Source organism: Lasioglossum baleicum, unplaced genomic scaffold (genome assembly GCF_051020765.1).
Source record: "Lasioglossum baleicum unplaced genomic scaffold, iyLasBale1 scaffold0211, whole genome shotgun sequence".
Taxonomy (NCBI): Eukaryota; Metazoa; Arthropoda; class Insecta; order Hymenoptera; family Halictidae; genus Lasioglossum; species Lasioglossum baleicum.
In genome coordinates, this window is record NW_027469271.1 from 205,214 (window position 1) to 219,858 (window position 14,645).

The 14,645-nt window shown below is 38.2% G+C and overlaps 2 protein-coding genes across 2 annotated transcripts; one reads left to right on the forward strand and one right to left on the reverse strand.

The window, feature by feature from the left end:
* Window positions 1-6,263: 6,263 nt before the first annotated feature.
* Window positions 6,264-9,627, reverse strand: LOC143220124 (E3 SUMO-protein ligase ZBED1-like). The gene is made up of 5 exons (XM_076445861.1): window positions 9,491-9,627; window positions 8,846-8,913; window positions 8,527-8,535; window positions 7,574-7,769; window positions 6,264-7,431 (listed from the first exon to the last, which is right to left on the reverse strand). The coding sequence occupies exons 1-5, from the start codon at window positions 9,625-9,627 to the stop codon at window positions 6,264-6,266; spliced, it is 1,578 nt and encodes a 525-aa protein (XP_076301976.1).
* Window positions 9,628-9,723: 96 nt separating this feature from the next.
* On the forward strand, window positions 9,724-12,322 carry LOC143220125 (ftsZ-localized protein A-like). Its single transcript, XM_076445862.1, has 3 exons — window positions 9,724-9,754; window positions 11,694-12,124; window positions 12,308-12,322. The coding sequence occupies exons 1-3, from the start codon at window positions 9,724-9,726 to the stop codon at window positions 12,320-12,322; spliced, it is 477 nt and encodes a 158-aa protein (XP_076301977.1).
* Window positions 12,323-14,645: the final 2,323 nt, after the last annotated feature.

A 14,645-nucleotide genomic window follows, 5' to 3' on the forward strand; every position in this document is an offset into this window, starting at 1 on the left:
TGAAGTTGTAATTTATGAGTTTCACACCGTGTCAAGATTTTTGATAAATAAAAATATTAACTTTCAGTCACCGGTGACTGACACTGAACTTTCCGTTTGGACTTTTCGTAATTAAATTAAATTTAAAAGATTGCATTCTATTAATAAATTTCGGGATCATATCACGAATGTACTTAAAAAATAATACTTTGCAAACAAAATTTTAATGAGTTTTATTGAATTCGGTGAAATCGGATATCGCGGACTAAATGAAAAGAAAGGCAAGACAGGCTTGGCGCTTGACATGTTAATACAAAATTTGACAGACTATAAACACAACCATACAGTTATAAAAAATATATTTATTGAACACATAAATTTTAACAAGATTTCATGAACAACTGGATAAAAGGAGGAACACTGGATAAAACAAAACAGATACTAACGATACTTCGATCATACATACATACATACATACATGTTAGTGTCAACGAACGAGTCTTTTTCAATTTTATCATACATACATACGTTACAACATTCTTCGCGCTGCTCACACCCAAACACAAAATTGTACTATTCTTACTTTCCAATTTTTGCAATTTTTCTATATCACAAGTAATTTTTATTTTGATGTAGGAATGTATTCGTTGTTACATTTTTGGTAGCTAAACAATTTCGACTCGGTGTGACAATGTTTCCTGTCGTAGAGAAAACTCTTTCTGAAGCCACTGAGGTAGCAGGGATGCTCAAATATTTTTTGGCCAACCGCGCAATAAGTGGCATTTTCTGTTCACGACATTTCCACCATTCAAATGGGTCCATATTCGTATCTATCTCTGGCTCCGCAAGGTACAACATGTATTGTTGAGCAGATGATGTGAGACTACTCTCAGTTCGCATGAAAATGAAATCCAGAGCACTAGTTCCCTTTTTTTCAGTTTCATTTGTGTTTTCTCCACTATCCAGAGAATATTCGTTAATTTCGCGTTCAACGCTTTCTCTTATTTTTATCTTCGCTGTTGCGGTTTCTGAAAGGAGCTGCTTGAATCTAGGATCCAGAAAAGAAGCTTTATCTGAAGCTGAAACTAAAACCGTACTTTCCAAGTACCAATCTAAACAAAATCGCGTTGTTAATTGCGTGATCAACTCATTAATAATTAAAATAATATTGTTATCTTCATTGTATTATAGTCGATGCGTTCGACCGACGAGTGTCGAGGCTTGGTGGGCGAAGATTTCCGATGATCGGCGACAAGCGCCGATCAACGGAAGAAGACGCGAGTGGACGATGACCGTTGGGAGGCGTTGGTCGTGTATCTTTTTGTCTTATGCCTTATGTCTTGTGTCGCGATGAGTGGGTGATTTTATGTACACAGTGTGTTTTCTTATCTAAATATATCTATCTATATATCCACTATTTACTATCTGGTCCTGACAAATCTCCTAGAAGACTACTACAGCTTCAGAAGTGGGATAAGAACGATCCGAACGATTAGAACGATTGCTGGCGTTAAATTGTGTAACGTGAATAGTGACCATGATATCTCTGAAAGATATCCCGAACATTTATGAAAACATTGGAAGAGGTGCGACTCAGTCGATTCGTGTTCTGCACAGGCTCGTATTCGAGCAAGATGGCGATCGAAACAATCGGAAGCGGCTAAGGCAGTTTACCGGTTTCACTTTTGCAAATGCGACTGAATTCGAGAGCAAGGTTACGTCGGTTGCGGCATCATTTAGTTTGAGCGAGTTGATCGGGATCACCGGCATACTGAATATCGACTCTGAGGGGCAAAAAGAAGAAATTGGACGACGGATCTGCCGGCATTTGTCCGATTTAGTATTATTGAAGGAAGCTAACGCAGAAGTCCTTTCAGAAGAGGAAACGGAGGACGAAGAATTGCAAGACGCGATAGCAGAGACAGCCGAACAACGCCGAGGTGATACACCGAAATTTGCGTTGAACTTTCGAGATATCGAAGACTCAATACGACCATTTAATGGAAGTGATGGATATCCCGTGGAAAGGTGGATGGAAGAGTTTGAGGAGAATGCGATGTCATTTGCATGGTCCGACCTGCAGAAAACTCTGTTCGCGAGAAAATGTTTGAAGGGATTGGCGAAATTGTTTGTGCAAGGGGAGAAGGGACTTTCATCGTGGGCACGATTGAAAAGTCGGTTACTGGAGGAATTTGCGACGCGGGTAAATAGTGCAGAATTGCACGAAAAACTGCGCACCAGAAAAATGCAGCGGGACGAATCGGTGCACGAATATTTTTTGAAAATGAAAGAAATTGCAGTTCAAGGATCGATTGAATCCGAATCGCTCATACAATATATTGTGGACGGGATTCCAGACGAGCCGATGAAGAAGGTTCATCTTTACGAAGCCAAGCACTTGAAGGATCTTAAGGAAAAATTAAAAATTTATGAACGAGTGCGGAATGTGGTTCGACCGTGGGTAAAGAAGGGATCCGTGGCACCGGTGACGCCGACGACCGGCGCGGCGAGCACAAGCAACGTGACGGGGAAGACGTATACGGCACCGGGATATGTCAAGCCGCCACTTCGATGCTTCAACTGTAACGAGGCGGGACATTTGGCCAACGCCTGCCCGAAGCCGAGAAGGAGTCCGGGATCGTGCTACATCTGTGGATCGGTCGAGCATCAGAAGCAGTCTTGTCCGCGACGTTCGGAGACGCCGAAAGAAGTGAGAGCAGCGAAGAAGAGCGAGATGAACACGCACTTGGTTCATCTAAGAGCAAGCGAGATAACTCCATGTTACACCGTCGAATTAATTTCAGACATAGGTAAGATCGAAGCAGTTATCGATACCGGAAGTCCAGTATCATTTTTAAGTCAGAGATTAGTCCCCGCGAATGTTCACTTAAATAATTATGACCGTACGTTGCGATTTGAGGGAGTGAATAGAAGCGCGATAGAAATATTAGGCCAGTTGAGGCAAAAAACATTAGTTTCGGGTTGCGAAGCAACACTCGATTTTTACGTGATTCCGGATCGGACGCTTAGTTGCGATTGTTTATTGGGTCGTGATTTTATTAATAATGACAATTTAGATGTTACGATTGGGAAAACGATTATTATTCGCCCTAGTTCGTTTGCGGAGATAATGAAGATAGATGCGATAGATGATAACATGAACAATGATGTTTTGAATAACATAAAAGTTAATCCGAATTTAGAGTACGAGTGGCAGGAAAAGGTAGGCCAAATTGTTAATGAACATTACGTGAAACCGAGTAGACCCGAACTTCCTGAAACAAAATTAGAAATGGAATTAATTTTGAAACCGAATCACCAACCCTTTTATTACAATCCGCGACGCTTATCGTACTGCGAAAAGAATGCAGTGACGCAAATAATTCAGGATCTATTAAGTCGAAAAATTATCCGTCCGAGCACATCGAATTATTGTAGCCCGATCGTGTTGATAAAAAAGAAAAATGGTCAGTACAGAATGGCTGTGGATTACAGAGATTTAAACAAGTTAACTTTACGAGATAATTTTCCTATTCCTAGGATAGATGATCAAATTGATCAATTGCGAAACAAATCGTATTTTACTCGGTTGGATTTGAAGGATGCGTTTCACCATGTATTTATGAAGGAAAACTCAATTAAATACACGGCATTTACATGTTTTATGGGCCAATTTGAATATCTACGTATGCCTTTTGGTTTGGCAAACGGTCCATCATTTTTCATGAGATTTATAAATACCGCATTTCGACAATTGTTAGATCAACAAAAAATTTTGATATATTTAGACGATATCTTAATTGCCACCGAAACAGCTTGTGAAAATTTAGAGATACTGGCAGAAGTTTTTAAGGTTGTAACCAGAAATTGTTTGGATTTGAAATTAGCAAAATGCGCTTTCTTGCTTACGGAAGTAGTCTATCTAGGCTATCGTATAGATTCACAAGGCATTAGACCGAGTGAAGAAAATCTAAAGGCTGTTTACGATTATCCTATTCCCAGAAATTGTCGCGAATTACAAAGCTTTTTGGGTTTAGTTTCTTATTTTAGGAAATTCATAAAAAATTTTGCAGTAATAGCAAAACCGCTGTACGACTTGTTGAAATCTAAGGTCAATTTCCGATGGGATGACGAGTTGCTAAATTGTTTCGAAAATCTTAAGAAAATATTAATGTCGGAACCTGTGTTAGCCATTTACTCGGTACACGCAGAGACTGAGCTGCATTGCGATGCTAGTTCACACGGATTCGGATCGGTATTATTGCAAAAACAATCAGATGGTAAATTCCACCCTATCTGTTATTTTAGTAAAAGAACTACTCAGGCAGAGAGTAAGTATCATAGTTTCGAATTGGAAGCATTAGCAATAGTCTACGCACTGGAGCGTTTTAGAATTTACTTACAGGGAATACCGTTCAAAATTGTGACGGATTGTAACAGCTTGAAATTGACTTTGGAGCGAAAGGAAATAAATCCACGAATTTTGCGGTGGTCACTAATTTTGCGGAATTATCAATACACGTTGGAACACCGAACGGGTGATAAACTGGTACATGCGGATGCACTTAGTCGCGAGTTTAGTGTATTGATCATTACAGAAAATAGTTTCGAACAAAACCTTTCTATTTTACAGAGTCAAGATCCGCAATTAAAAAAGCTGCGAGAGGAATTGCAAAATTCCGAAAATAAGTTTTACGAATTGAGCAATGGATTGGTCTATCGGAAGGTTAATAACAAACGGTTATTTTGTGTTCCATCTTCAATGGAGGAAAATGTAATTAGGACGAACCACGAAGAAATAGGGCATCAAGGAGTAGATAAGACTCTCGAATACATTTCGCGAATTTATTGGTTTCCGCAGAAGAAACAGAAAATCCGAAAATGTATTGCGAATTGTTTAAAGTGTATTACGTATTCGGCAAATGCGAACCGGGTAGAAGGCATATTAGAATGTCCAGATAAGAATTCAGTACCGTTTTACTGCGTGCACGTTGATCACTATGGTCCGTTGGAACGTACAAATCACCGCTATAAATATGTTTTTGAAGTAATTGACGCATTTACAAAATTTGTAAAATTTTATCCGACCGTCAGTACCAATGCGGACGAGGTGATACGGCATTTACGAACTTATTTTTCCGTTTATAGCAAACCGTACAAAATTGTTTCGGATCGAGGCAGCGCATTTACCTCGAACAAATTTAAGGAATTTCTGTCAGAATTGAATATCCAGCAGGTGTTAATTGCGACCGCAACACCACATGCAAACGGTCAAATTGAAAGGATAAATCGTTCTCTCACACCGATGTTAGCTAAATTAAGTTCGAGCGCCGGTACATGGAATCAAGTATTAGCTGATGTGGAGTACGCATTTAATAATACGGTAAATCGATCTACGGGAGACACGCCGAGTCGATTATTATTCGGGATCAACCAAGTAGGTACTGTGTGCGACGATTTGCGTAAAGTGCTGAATGAACAGGATGTTGATGATCGTGAACTATCTACGATAAGAGAGAATGCCGTCGCGAAAATTCGTGCAACTAATGTATATAATAAGAAATATTATGATAAACGTCACAAACCACCAGTACAGTACAGTGTAGGCGACTATGTAGTAGTAAGAAACGTAGATGTTACGGCAGGAGTTAACAAAAAATTGTTACCAAGATTCAAAGGTCCGTATGTCGTCAAGAAAGTGCTTGACAAAAATCGGTATGTTATTTGTGACCTTGAAGGACATCAAGTAACGCAACTCCCGTTTGAGGGTATATCTTCACCAGAAAATATGCGAAGATGGGTGAAATCGGATGATGATAAAGGTTAAATGATGTAAATTTTTCACACTTCTGTCTCACCAGTCATATTTTGTGTTTATTTTGTTTTGTGTGTCACATTGTAAATGTTTGAGGATTCATATTGTTTATTTTGTATTATAATATGCGTTTCATATTTATTTGTATTCGTTAAATTCTATTGTATACGAGTAATATGCGTTAGTTTTGTGAGTTTGTGCCATGACGATTGAGGGCAATCGTCGGTCAGGTTGGCCGAACTATAGTCGATGCGTTCGACCGACGAGTGTCGAGGCTTGGTGGGCGAAGATTTCCGATGATCGGCGACAAGCGCCGATCAACGGAAGAAGACGCGAGTGGACGATGACCGTTGGGAGGCGTTGGTCGTGTATCTTTTTGTCTTATGCCTTATGTCTTGTGTCGCGATGAGTGGGTGATTTTATGTACACAGTGTGTTTTCTTATCTAAATATATCTATCTATATATCCACTATTTACTATCTGGTCCTGACAAATCTCCTAGAAGACTACTACAGTATTTATCCTTTGTAGGAATTAAATGATTATTGATTATGGCTCGCACAATTGGATTTACCATTGAAAGTGTTCCTCCTGATAAAATTGTGGTAGCAAATTCGAGTGGTTTTAAAAGTTCTATTATTACTTCCAATACTTTCCACTCACTTTCCAGCATCTCTAAAGCTTGAGCCTGTCTCTGGTTTGTGATATTTCTATCGGCGAGTACATTTATGATAGCGCTACGGTTTTCTACAAGTCTTTCAGACATTTTTAAGTCCGTATTCCACCGAGTTCGAACACTTTGTATCAATTTTAATTTCGGCAAGTTTAATTGCTCCTGCTTTGTTTCCAAACTTTTTGAAGCCAATACAGAGTGTCGAAAATGTGAAACAATTTTACTTGCTTTTGCAAGAACGCAAGAAACATCTCCTTTTTGAAATGCATTTTGTATTGCCGAATGGATTTTATGAGCAGCACAAGTGACATCAAATTCTACGTTAGGCAAACGATTTACTGCCGATACAATGTTGCTTGCACTGTCATTAGTTATCGCAACTATTTTTTCTTCTATGCCAAATTTAACAGCCACATTTTGTAAGCAATCTGCCAAGTTTTCGGCTGTATGGCGTTCTTCGAGCTCTTCTATACAAATAGTCATAATCTGCTGTTTCCATTGGTCATCGATAATGTGGGCATTAACATTTATATACCCTTCTTGAGCTATCGAGGTCCAGCAATCGGTGTCGAGGGCAACAAAAGATACTTTTGCTAATTGATTTTCAATTTTATTTCGTACTTCATCCTCCATAATTCGTAACCGACGAAGTATTGTTTGCCCGCATGGACAGTTGTAATTTGGTTCTAATTTTTTCATAAATTCTTGAAATCCACAGCTAGATACAAAATTATAGGGTAGTCTATTAACAGCTATTAATTTTGCAATAGCTTGTGTAATGATTTCAGCGCGTTCTTTCTTAATGAACCCGGATTTTGAATTTGAATTAGTTATTGTTGGACGAGCTCGCTTAGTGGGTAACGTATCCATATCCACATCCAATACAATATCTTCTTGAGTAGAAGATCCCGATCCCGATCCCGATGGTGAATCTATTGATATGACCGATCCATCTTCTGCTGATCTGTAATAGTACAATACATATATTCATCTGTTATAAATATAAACAATATTTTAAAATTAATAATTAATTAATTTAGATTAAGAGACTTATAGGATCTTTTAGACCTTCGCGTCCCAAACAGGACAAAATATTTGAGTATTACCTTGTAACTTCTGTGCGTTGACGTTTTCTGCTACTAGGACACTCTATTGAATGGATCTTCATTAAATGATCGATCAGCGTTGTAGTAGATCCATATGTCTGAAGCTCTGTATCACAGATTTCACATATTGCAGATTTTCCATCGGTAGACTTTTTACAATGTTTCCACACCCAGCTTTTCATTATGTAATGTTTGCCTAAAGTTATATAAAATTAAAAATGTATTAGAAAGGTATGTCTGAAAAAGAAATTTTGTACAATAATAAGGAACAGTAATAAAGTGATGAATACATACATTTATTTAGTAACTGTATATAATTATCGTAATATAGATAAGTAATGTTATTTTATTGGATCATTCCACAAACGGACACTTTTTGGCGTAAAATTTCGAATTTTGTTCAAATTCAAATTTGTCGTAGTGTCTTTAGTGGTCTATGAAAAATTTATTTCATGAAATATTCATAATATGAAGAATAAATGTCAAGAAATACATAGAAAAAATTTAAAATTTTTAAAATTTTTTGAAATTTACAACCAGACATCGGCGATTATAATTATCTGAAAAACGACTAAATAAGTAACAAATGAACAATTTTAAATTATATTTTAAGACAACAACATTTAAACAATTAATTAAAAAATGGTTACAGAAAATATATATTTGATACGAGAATTATCAGTGGATAAGAATCATGTTTTAATGAATTTTAGTGCAAATTTCTCCGGTATCTCTTATGGTTCAAAAGTTATAGTAAAATAATTTGAAATAATTTTAATTTCGTCAATTTTCAAATGTCCATCTTTTTAATAACAGGTCCGTAAGGGAAACACTTTGGGCTATATCTCCATTTTCTCAATTTTTTAAAAAGTGGCCCCCTAATTTTACGCCAAATAGGGTCCGTTTTCGCGTGGAATGACCCCATTATAAATTCTTGAAAATATTACACTTACCTTTCTTATCTGCTTAATAATTAACAAATCTATACGTTGAATATTTCCTGCACTACACAATACGCTCACTAGCTTGTTACGGGGAAATCGTAATAACACGCGAAACTAAACGTCTAACGATCGCGGTCAGTATCTACAATACAGTACAAAGTCGGATATGGTTTGAAAGAATGTAGCATGTATAGAAAATTCGAGAAGAAAATGTAAAACAAAACGCGGAACGACAAGCTTCTAGAAGCTTCTCGAAGGTAATTTGCAGGTAATCACGCGGGGAAGCAACGCGAGGGGAGCGCGCGAAAAGTCAATCACGCTTAACAACCTGGTTGTTGATTTCCGTTCGCGAATGGCAACGAAAACATATAAATAGCGGGTTTGCACTGCGAACAACTATGTACGTCCAAAATTTCGCATCGCCAATGTAAGCGTTTTACATTGTAACGCATTTTAGAAAATGAGCGTCTTCATTCGCGCAGATTCAACTTTTTGCCTCTTATCCGTTAACTGGGAACATCGTGTGAATGCTCATTTTCTAAAATGCGCTATATTAAATCGGAACACCGCACATCAGGGATGCGAATCCTAACCCGAACCCGAACCCGGTTCGGTTCTCGTAACCCGATTATATGCGGGTTACAGTAGGATCATAAATACCTTATTTGTAACTTTTTAATGTAAATTTTTTTGAAATACAAAATTCCTGTACTTTTTAAGTACAGGAGGAAAGTTTCCCGTAGGAAAAATACGGGAGACACTTTGACTCCAAAGAGAGGTTCTTAGTTCTTAACCTTCCGTCGGGCGCAATATCTGGGCCGATAAACATGATAAACACCTAATTAAGTTCATTTATACAACTGCTGTTAGGGCAATACTTGTGTCGTCTATACTAGTAGGGCCGCCCTTTTGGGCCCTCCCCAAGGATAGGGGTGACTGAGTATCTTGTGTTTTCCAGATACTTACTTCTTACATAAACCTTCGGCACTGGGACTTTACGATACAGTCTGTTGATCCCGGGAGGCTAAGTTGAATGCATTGGTTGAGGAACCTTCTAATTGTGCTAAACTGTGCAAAAAATCTGAAGTCGGGGTCTCTGAGACCCCACATTACCTTGCGAAGGTTAAAATATAGATTTTGGTATAACCGTTATTCTACAGAAACCGAAATAAATGCCGGTATTTTTCAGTTTTTCCCATGCAAAGAATGCTTCATATAAAAAAGAACTGCGTGACACGTACTCCGGAACCCTCAAGAAGCACAGTCTCCTAAATTAGTTTAGTGTACACAATATAAATACGTTCCGCCGCGTCGTAAAACCGGTAAAACCTTCCGTGCGGAGGAATAAGCGCGAATCCGAATTCAGGAAGGTAAACTCTTCACCGACGACTGTTTTTTCAAATCTTCTAATAATTTACTACGGAGGTTTGAAATTCGATACGTTGATTCTCATCGCCTTCGAATTTTCAGAAACTCCGAAGTTTCGAAGTTTCTGAAAATGAAGCTTCGAAATCTTCGACCTTCGAAGGAAAGTTACAGCCCTAAGCACGACGTGATGAAGTAAAATTGGAATTTATTCTGCGAGGCTCACCGTCTAACCGGCGAGAAAAGGTCGAAGCCACCGTAACAATATAAACAATTGACGCCCCCCCCCCTCATTGAGGCGCCGTAAAATCATCAAACGTTGCCCTGTCTGCGGCTATAAAATGGTTGGGGAGCACTGCTGTTAAGCACAAGTGCAAGCTTTTGGATTCGAAGAATTGCAAACACGCATTTTCACCACAGGTCTAGCGGAACCTGAGAATAAAGCTGTGCAGCCAAATATTGCACCAACACAGAGTGGATCCTCGCGCAGGATCTCGTTCTCTAACCGAAACAGAGATGGACGCGTTCGAATAATACGCGATCATCCACAAAGGGTATTTCGATTCGTCGGTTGACGACGTGATAAAGAAAAGTTGGAATTTGTTCTGCGAGGCTCACCGTCCCACTGGCGAGACGGGGCCTAAGCCTCCGCAAAAATATAAACAATTAACGTCTCGCCCCTCATCGTGGCGCGGTAAAATTATCAAACGTTGACCGGTTCGCGACTATAAAAAGTTTGGGGAGCCTGCTGTAAAGCACAAATGGGAGCTTTTGGATTCGATGAATTGCAAGCTCATATTGTCACCACTGGTCTAACGAAATGTGAGAATTAAGCTGTATAACCCAATATTGCACCAACACAGAGTGGAACCACGCGCAGGGTCTCGTTCTGCAACCGTAGCAGAGATGGACCCGTTCGAAGAATACGCGACCATCCACAAAGGGTATTTCGATTCGTCGGAGCACGACGTGATGAAGTAAAATTGGAATTTACTCTGCGAGGCTCACCGTCTAACCGGCGAGAAGTGGTCGAAGCCACCGTAACAATATAAACAATTAACGTCTCGCCCCTCATCGTGGCGCGGTAAAATTATCAAACGTTGACCGGTTCGCGACTATAAAAAGTTTGGGGAGCCTGCTGTAAAGCACAAATGGGAGCTTTTGGATTCGAAGAATTGCAAGCTCTTAATATCACCATAGGTCTTGCGAACCCTGAGAATTAAGCTGTGGAGCCCAATATTGCACCAACACAGAGTGGAACCACGCGCACGATAGCGTTCTCCTATCGAAACAGAGATGGACCCGTTCGAAGAATACGCGACCATCCACAAAGGGTACTTCGATTCGTCGGAGCACGACGTGATGAAGTAAAATTGGAATTTATTCTGCGCGGCTCACCGTCTCACCGGCCAGAAGTGGTCGAAGCCACCGCAACAATATAAACAATTAACGCCCCCCATCTCATCGAGGCGCCATAAAACTATCAAACGTTGCCCGGTCCGCGGCTATAAAATGGTTGGGGAGCACTGCTGTTAAGCACAAGTGAAAGCTTTTGGATTCGAAGAATTGCAAGCTCGCATTTTCACCACAGGTCTAGCGGAACCTGGGAATAAAGCTGTGCAGCCCAATATTGCACCAACACAGAGTGGATCCACGCGCAGAGAAAAAAGATGTGGATTTCAGTGTCACACACTGGAATAACAACCTATAGGTACTGGGATAACAAAAGAGGAATATTATGATTTTATATCATTTTCCCCTTTGTCCATTTTCACGAAAAGTTAGAACTTTTCTAAAAGAAAAAAAATTAGGCTGCGATCTAGTGTATGAAAATCCGTGGGAAAAACGGAATGAATTTATGGAGATCAATCCAGCTGGGCAAGTACCAGTATTAATAGATAATAACTTTGTAATAGCGGATAGTAATGCCATTTGTGAATATATAGAAGAGACTTACAATAGCGACGTCAAATTACTTGGTTCATTCACGAAGTCTAAAATACGCGCTTTAATCAATTGGTTCGACAACAAATTTTACAATGAAGTTACTAAGTATATTATGAATGAAAAAGTAATTACTAACCGCAGCCCCGACTCTAGATTTCTTCATGCAGCTCAGCATAACCTGCCTTGCCATATGGAATACATCGAACACTTAATTAACAAGAACGTTTGGCTTGCAACTGATAAGTTCACTTTGGCTGATATTGCTTTAGCATCGCATATTTCCGTAATGGATTATGTAAGTAGTTTTCCATGGGAAAAAAGTAAAATTTTAAAAGAATGGTACTCCATTGTTAAATCAAAGCCTTGTTTTCGTGAGATATTATTAGAGAGAGTTTCCGGTTTAACCCCTCCTAAACATTACGCTGACCTTGATTTTTAACTTATGTTAGCTTTAAAGCTACAGTCATTCCTTCATCAGTTGGAATCAATATAGAGAAATATTTCTTTTCATCTGATAATCTATTATTAAACTCCCTCATAGCATGCCATGATTTTTCTGATACTTCTTTTGGAGGCGATTCTAAAAATACTGTATTAAATAATAGTGTTATCTGCAACGATTAGCCCATCTTATTTAATGTATGACTCTGCCCAATCTAAATACTTAGGATAACTACTTTTGTCAGCATCGATGAATATCATGTCAAATGGTGCCTTTGCTGATAATTCATTAATTTATTCCAGTGCATCACCTTCTATTAGAGTAATTTTATCACTTAGATTAAAAGCACTAAAATTTTTTTTTGCTATTCTTGATTGTTGAGGATTACTTTCTATTGTATATATATGACCGTCTTTCAGTAGAGCTTTTGCCATGCAAATCGACGAATAACCGTATAACGTGCCAATCTCAACAATACTTTTGACTTTATGGATTTTTATGAATAAACTTAATAGCTTTCCTTCTTCAGGGCCAATCTGAATATGTTGCTTTTTTTCAAGAATACAATATTCTTCTATTTTTTTATATTCTTTTGCAAATAGATTTCTTATATATGATAATTTTATACTAAAATTATTACGCATTACGTTTTATATTATAAATTAGGGAAGCTTAATTCATACACAGTTTATAAATATAATAATATAGTGTTGTGCCGCAGCCGGTTACTGAGAACCTTTTTTCTTTATTTTCACAATTACAGAGAGTAATAATATATTGACATAGTTGCACGCGTACTCATTCTGCCCGTGTGGGGCGGTGTCCGGAGATTTTATGTTGTATCTCTTGCTGACTAAGCATTGGCAGGTTGATTGCCTCGCTTTAGCAATTCGCTGAGGCAATCTTATGAAGGTTGTTGCCTTGGCCAAATGCTTAGTTGCAACTTCCGGACACCACATTCCTACCCCCTTGGGGAGAGTGCTCTTACATTTTTCCATGAAATATGTAGAGCACGACATGATACAGTAACGGATAAGTTTAAATAGCTTATAAACAATAGTAACGTATACTTATATTATACTTATATAATAATAACGTATACATAGATATTTTATGGTTTTATGGGATTACGTGGTTCGGTTTTGGTTTATTTGCGGTTTGTCCTGTCATTTCGATTGGTTGGCTATAAATTTGCTGATTTTTTCGCTTACATTTCAATCGTGAAGCATACTTGTAGTAACCTAATACAATTAAAACGAGTATAATTATTCCGCTTATGGAAAAGGATGATATAAGGCTGTATTGAATTTCTACCGGTATTACATTATTCTTAGAATCTAGGTCGGTACTTAATTCTATTAAACTTCTGCTTATCGCTTGTAATTCTTCTGGATTCTTAATTATTTTTCGAAGTTTACATTGTTCCATGTATTTTAAATGCGTGACATTAATGCTCTTCACTAAGTTCGGTACGGTTAAATTATGCATAGGTAAATAATTGAAGTATTTTTCCGACCTATAATTCCTACTTGTTTCTATTGTAAACTCGGTTGTCGAAATTGTACATTTTTCCTTGATCATTATTAGTCCAGAATCTTGTATTAATGTGTTCTGAGTGGGGTACTGATCGCAAGATATCACTAATTGTATTGGTATTGGCGTAACATAGATCCACGTTCCTGGTTGATTTAATTCGATCAAAATGGTTTGGTTGAGGTTTATAAATGTAAGGTTACAGTTGTTAGGTTGCTGTACTAGTTTCGTAAAGATCTGTACTTCACATGGACCTTTTGGTAGTGCTTTAAAAACAGGATGGTGTAACTTACATATATAGTCGTTGTCTAACAGCTTACATTTTTTTAATTCTTCGGCATTAATATGCACGTAGTCTAAATTTGCTATATCTATTGTTACATATGTATCGGTGGTATCTAAATATGCGAAGAGTGACCCGTTTATTTTTGTGGGTACTGGATATACCTTATTTATCTTATATTGTTTGGCGTTGAGTAGTGGTACTTCGATAATTGTAGTGATAGACTGGGAAGTGCTATAGGCTGCTAAATTGATTAGTTCGTATAAGGAGTGGATTTTTTCGACCGTGAGTGAGCATGGGAAATTTAGTCCTTTTGGTAGGTGAGGTAAGGCTGAATTTAGGTATTCTATAATCTGTTTGGGAGGAAGGATTGTTGGGTTCAGAATTCCTTTCCTGATATCTTTTGTGTATTCTAAAAGGTTTTTTACGTCTTCGGCTAGATCCTTGACTATACTTTCGAAAATTATAGCCTGTTCGTCTATTGCGGCTTGGAGGTTCTCGTTGTTCGTCTCCGTTTCCAGTAGCTGTCTAAGTGCGTTTTTTTGCGTTTAACAGTGT